The 5,919-nt window shown below is 36.9% G+C and overlaps 1 protein-coding gene across 3 annotated transcripts; it reads right to left on the bottom strand.

Annotated features, from left to right (window-relative positions):
* Positions 1-1,230: 1,230 nt before the first annotated feature.
* Positions 1,231-5,519, bottom strand: LOC129880403 (protein-tyrosine-phosphatase MKP1-like). Of its 3 annotated transcripts, XM_055954423.1 has the most exons (4): positions 5,451-5,519; positions 5,282-5,364; positions 1,940-4,621; positions 1,231-1,783 (listed from the first exon to the last, which is right to left on the bottom strand). In XM_055954423.1, the coding sequence occupies exons 3-4, from the start codon at positions 4,472-4,474 to the stop codon at positions 1,694-1,696; spliced, it is 2,625 nt and encodes an 874-aa protein (XP_055810398.1). In that variant the 5' UTR covers positions 4,475-4,621; positions 5,282-5,364; positions 5,451-5,519; the 3' UTR covers positions 1,231-1,693. The 3 variants fall into 3 exon arrangements, with proteins under 3 accessions (XP_055810398.1, XP_055810397.1, XP_055810399.1); XM_055954422.1 differs by lacking the exon at positions 5,451-5,519 and having other exon boundaries at positions 5,282-5,424; XM_055954424.1 differs by lacking the exons at positions 5,282-5,364; positions 5,451-5,519 and adding an exon at positions 4,738-5,213.
* Between the last annotated feature and the right edge of the window lie 400 nt (positions 5,520-5,919).

A 5,919-nucleotide genomic window follows, 5' to 3' on the forward strand; every position in this document is an offset into this window, starting at 1 on the left:
TTTCAGAAACCTCCCCTCAGGTTTTGCGTCGTTTTGCTGACCTCTTGTGGTATATGATCTTACACTTACCTTCCTTATTTTGATATTTTGTAACAATTCTTTAACTTAATTATTACTAATGCAAAAAAAATCACGATCTAACCTAACTAATTCGCCCTCATTGTTTGTTTAATTAATTTTGATATTTTGTAACAATTCTTTAACTTAATTATTACTAATGCAAAAAAAATCACGATCTAACCTAACTAATTCGCCCTCATTGTTTGTTTAATTATTTTTACAAACATACAGATTGTGCCTTTTTGTTTAATACGTTAATTATTTATGCTTCAGTTTTTTAAAAAATCGTGTACGTAAGTGTAGGCATGTTCCAAGAGCATAGTATTTCGTCTTCTTCACTCATCAGCCCCACATATATACTCTTTAAATCCTAGAAACATACAACATACCAGTGGAATTTTCACAAGTAGAGTTTGAAAATGATAGCGTATACATCTACACTCTACAAGTGGAGTCTAGAAAGATAGTGTGTACCAGACTTTACCTCTACCTTAAAAGGTAAATCTCAGAAACATAAAAGTGTAAATGCCACCGGTGATCAGCCTTTCTATCTGGTACTAGGACTAGTAGGGTAGAGACACTATTGGGCGGGGCTTCCTCGATCACAGCTTCTCGCTTAGCTAGCTACCAGACTAGTATGCAAATCAACTCCTCACGTCAAGCCGTCTTCAACTATTCTTTCTTTAATCCTTTCTGGCTTGGCTAGGGCGGCTTATTGTGATTCACTAAATAATTTTGGACCATTGTCAAATCTAATAACCAAAATCGATTTCTTCAATTTTTCTGGGTTGTTACAATGCCTTCAATAATTTGTAATCAAATCAAATTTTCTGAATAAACCCATCGTTTCTTCCAACATCTATTGTGGTGTTGTCATTTTTGATAGTGCAAAGGAGTTCATATTGTTAAACTTAATTAATATTGCAATTAAAATCTGATTGGTCATACTGTGATTTTTTTACTTTAATAAAATTAAGTTAAAAATATAAAAACAAGAGAGGTGATGTAACAGTGTATACCACATATCTCCAAAATCATCCCTTATTATTTTTTGGTGGATATAATATTCATCTTCAACTTCAAATATTCTTATTTTTTCATGTATTACCAAATCTTGTCCCTGCCAAAGTTAAAGTCTATTCAAGTTCCATAAGGAAGAAACAGTTGATATCTTTTTTATCCATGCACGTTCATATTCCAATATTGAATGAAGAAGCTGTGGAGCCAAACAAGCCCCAATCTACATTGAACAATTTATGATAGAAAACATTTAAGAGAATTTGGGTATGTAACAATGCTAAATGTCCCAATGCAGGGCCTATTACATTACACCTTTTGGTACTGAGTGAATTTGGATTGTATGGACAGGGAAAAAGGGACCAGTATACTTATTTTCCAACAAGAGTAGTATATATATAATATACTTATTAACTCCTCCTATACAGCAACTTCTTCCCTGTACATGTCCTTCGGCGAGAGAAATTTAATCCTCTCCTTGTATCATTCAACATCACACAAGCAGAAACCTTCGACTTTTACTGCTTGGGATGCTCATTAATCAAACATCCTTGCCGGAAGGACTGAAGCAAAGAGTTTGCATACCTCAATGGTATCCGCGACATTTTTAATGAACCTACTTGACCCCAATATCTAATGCCTTCTCAAATGAGAAACACGGCAGATGCCTAAGAAGCTGCTCGGGTTCCTCACCTTCTTTCACTATCTGCATTCAAGTCAAATAACAAGTAGTTGTAATTAATCATTTGTGAAAAAGAAATTTAACTTGAGCTAGTCTCTCTGTATCACTTGCTGGAAAAGATCACACGTTGCCAAATCTGATTCGTTTTTAATAATAATAAAAAAGAGGCAGAATAAGTACCTGAACTAGAGAGCTAGTGGACAGGCCCTTCTGAATAAGAAAACTGAGTCCAACTTTCTCCCAATGGACATGACTATCTTCACACATGGAATCATTGTTGATCACTTGATCTGAACTTTCCTTCCATTGCACATCACGCCCAATCCAGACATACAAACTACTGGAACTATTTTCATCTAAACTCAAGTCAGGAATGACTATGATATAGACGGAGCTTGAATCGAAAACCCCAGAAGACAAGCCTACTTTATGCATAGAAGGCCATTGGTAAAAACCTAAATCAGTTGTTTCTGCAACTCGGATGGGAGTGTCAATTGGATGGTCATTGAAACTGCCAGATACATAATCTTCAGGTGGAACTCCATTTTGGAGTTGATTGTCAGTAATCGAATTCTCAGCATCTAACATTATCTCCTCTTTACTAGTATCAACACAATCTCCGTCATTAAAGCTGTCACACTCGATACACTTCATTGAATTGTCTTCAAAATTAGGAAGAGAAAATGATGATGTTCTCACCAACTTTACTGCAATTTGAGCGGAATCATCATTGGAACGTAACATCATCATAGGAGGAGGATGACTGCCTCTACGCTCTGCTAGTGAAGGGGAAGTTTCTTTGTACTGTAAACAACTGTTAGCAGGACTAAGAGCACGACTGGTTGGAAATGCTTCTTCTGCTGCTGGAAAGGGTGCTCCTTTACAAAGTAAAGATGAACTTACTTTGAAGAAATCATTCTTCAAAAAATTAGGATCCTCATGTTCAAATCTTGTAGGTGAAGGCTGTGCAGATAGGTATGCCAAGTCAGACCAATTAGAAGACGAGGGAGAAAAGGTGAAAGAACTGGAGTAATCTGAGGTTGAAGGTGAGAGTGAGGGGGATGTGGTATTAGACTTTGGTTTACTAACAAGAAAACAAGAGAGAGAATCAAGTGAGCTAAATGAAGGTGATGGCGATAGCACAGGCTCTGAATCAAGACCAGGGTTTTCCACATCTCTACAAGGATCCTTTGTCCAACTTGGACTGCTAGTTGCATAAGAAGAGAAGGAATCTGGTGATCCATACTGAGGACTTGAAGGTGATAAAGGCAAAGCAGGAGAGAGTTCTTTAATTGTGTCCATCTTATCAAGTACAGGACTCGTTTGGCCAGTATGACTGTATAACTTGGAAGCTGTGATAAATTCTTTTATTATCCCACTGGAAAACTTCCGTCTCAATCTACTCCATCCATTTTGTCTTGCAGGAAGACATGTCTCAGATTCAGTACCTGACAATGGAAAAGGTGGAACAACCCCACCGGCAAGTGCTTTGCAGAAAATTTCAAAATCAAGATCATATTCATTCTTTTGACCAATACACTGGCTGATATTATCAGTAATCAAGTCATTTTCAGCTAAGAAATTGGCTTCCACCTTGGTCTTTTCTTTGCCACAACCACCAGAAAAGAAGCTTTCATGGCTAAGAGCACTCCAAAAATCAGAAGGCTCTTTGCCTTCATTGATAAATAAAACAGGACCTTGGGCTTTTTCATAGCGGATTACCTGAAAGGCTGCAGCCCTGGCATTATCTAACATTACAGAGGTACAATGCTTCCCTATCCACACGTATATAGCAGAAGGAATAAGAACAAGGAAGGCTCCACGAGAATCTAGTCCTTCGGCTCTTGGCTCACTCAGCATCTTTGGCACCAAATGAAGGGGATCATATGGGGAGTGAGGTGCCATCCTGTACATTCTTAGCACAGAAGTCGGACTTACAGGTAGAGCATGCACTCGTTTCTGGCACTGCAACAGTTGACAAGCAAAACCCATATTCGGGTTTGTCACTCCTCTTGCAGCTTTGACATGCTGAAATGCATCTTCAAAGCTCATTCCCTCTTTCCACATAAGATATGCAATAACCAAGGAGGCTGATCGGGACACCCCTTGGAAGCAGTGTACAAAGACTCTCCCACCTTGTTCACGAACGTCTTCAAAATAATCAAAGACATCATAAAGAATACTTGTGATGTCCTCAGTGGGGCTATCCTGCAGCCAAAGTGTCTTGTATACAAGATCATCCTTAAAGTATTCAGGGCAACTAAACCCTACACAGTTTAAGACATGAGTGATGCCATTCTCATGGAGGATGTCTCGATTCTTTGCCACAGTTTCACTTCCTAAATAAATGTGATCCACAATCTTAGAACATTCCTTATTGAAGAAAGCAAGCTTATCTTTCTTGAATTCAAATTCTCGCGGAGCCTGCTTAGTAGCTGAACCTTCATGGGTGCTGAATGATCCAAGCCTTACACCAGGAGTAGAGGGATTAGGCCATATGCCAAGATCATCCGACCCAGCACAAGGCCACTCCTCAGCAGATGGTCTAGTAATGGAAAGAGGCTGAAGGGGTGGCAAACAAGCCCGTGCTTTGCTGTTCCATTGTGGTTTCGCACTGGACTTGGTAGGGGACCTATCAGACCACGAAATAGACCGGGCATACGTTTTCCGATTCCCTCCAGGTGGTACCCTATCCTTCTCATCTACCTCCAACATTTCTAAACTTCAAAGTAACCAATCACAGCCATACAGGGTGTGTATGTTCAAGAAGTGCTCAATTTGGGATATGCTGACCATAGGGACAAGACACCCAAGTCTAAACTGAAATTGAAGAAATCCAGTGACAACCCAAATGACCTATACCTATAAGAAACACAAAGAAATCATCAAAAACTGAACTTGGGGTAAAGAAGATCAATTTTTTTAGCTGGAATTCAAGAAACCCAGATGAGGATCATTCAAGAAAAAGTAACAAGAACCTTAAAATGCCTCTTTCGGTGTCTACTCAGAGTAGAAACAAAGAAATCATCAAAAACTGAACTTGGGGGTAATAAAGATCAAATTTTTATCTGGAATTCAAGAAACCCACATGAGAATCATTCAAGAAAAAGTAACAAGAAACCTTAAAATGCCTCTTTCAGTTGAAACAAAGGAAAGAATCAAAAGTGAACTTAAAGGTCAAAAAAAATATTTTATTTTTTCAAGAATTCAACGGAATCCACATGAAATTTCCCTTTGTGGCTGTTCAAAGTTGAAGTAAACAACTCAAAGATTCAAACTTTATGACATTTCCTCACCAAAAACCCTTTAACACTTGTCTAATTTCTACGCGTTTAAGGAAGAAAAATAAGAGCAAATCAAACATAAAGAAGACGACTTGGTAAACGTCCTGAAACAACGGCTATTATAGACAGAAATTCAAAGTAAACGAAATTAAAAAAAACTCCATTCAAATATTCAAGCTGTTGAATTGCAATAAATATAATTAATAGAAAATAAAAAACAGTAGTCAGAAAAACTCACTGGAAAGGTTAAAAAAAAAACTCTGGTCGTTGGCGTGCTTGTAGCAGAGATTTGATTCTTGAAAAAAAAAACCCAGAAAATTACTGCAAAAAATTCATTAAAAAAATGAACAATGATGAAAAAGAAAGGAGAAAAAAAGTGAAAAAAGAAAAAGAAATGGAGAAATTACCAATTCAAAGCTTGCAATAGAAAGAGAAAAAGAAGAAGAAAGATGAGAGAAGAAGAGTCGGAGTCGCAGGTAAGCCAAACAAAAAGTGAAAATGACAGGGTGGTAGTTTATAAACTCAAACGGAATTGGTCAAACTGCCACCTCATCATTTCATGATTTTTCCTTCCTACCAATTTCATTTTTAAGTGATGGTTGGACTATATTTCATTTGTGAATTTTTTTTTTAAAAAAATTATATATATATTGATTTTTAAAGTGAAAATTGTGTTTGGCTATGAATATTTTTGTGAGTAATTTGAAGTGAAAATATATTTTTGTGGCTAAATATATTTTCTGGAGTTTAAATCTGAAAAAAGTGAAAAAGTTTTCATGGAAATTTATAGCTTTGAGGCGAAACCTGTGTTATTTTTTAAAAAATTGAGGTGTTTGGTCAAATTTTTAGGATAAAAATTATATATTTTTGAGTAGA

This window comes from Solanum dulcamara, chromosome 2, assembly GCF_947179165.1.
Source record: "Solanum dulcamara chromosome 2, daSolDulc1.2, whole genome shotgun sequence".
NCBI classification, from domain to species: domain Eukaryota; kingdom Viridiplantae; phylum Streptophyta; class Magnoliopsida; order Solanales; family Solanaceae; genus Solanum; species Solanum dulcamara.

Bases quoted from the DNA above. Each gene is read 5' to 3' on its own strand.
- LOC129880403 (XM_055954423.1), bottom strand. From the start codon at position 4,474: ATGTTGGAGGTAGATGAGAAGGATAGGGTACCACCTGGAGGGAATCGG. The intron at 1,784-1,939 runs GTACTTATTCTG...ACTTGAATGCAG, and splicing joins CCACTAGCTCTCTAGTTCAG to ATAGTGAAAGAAGGTGAGGA.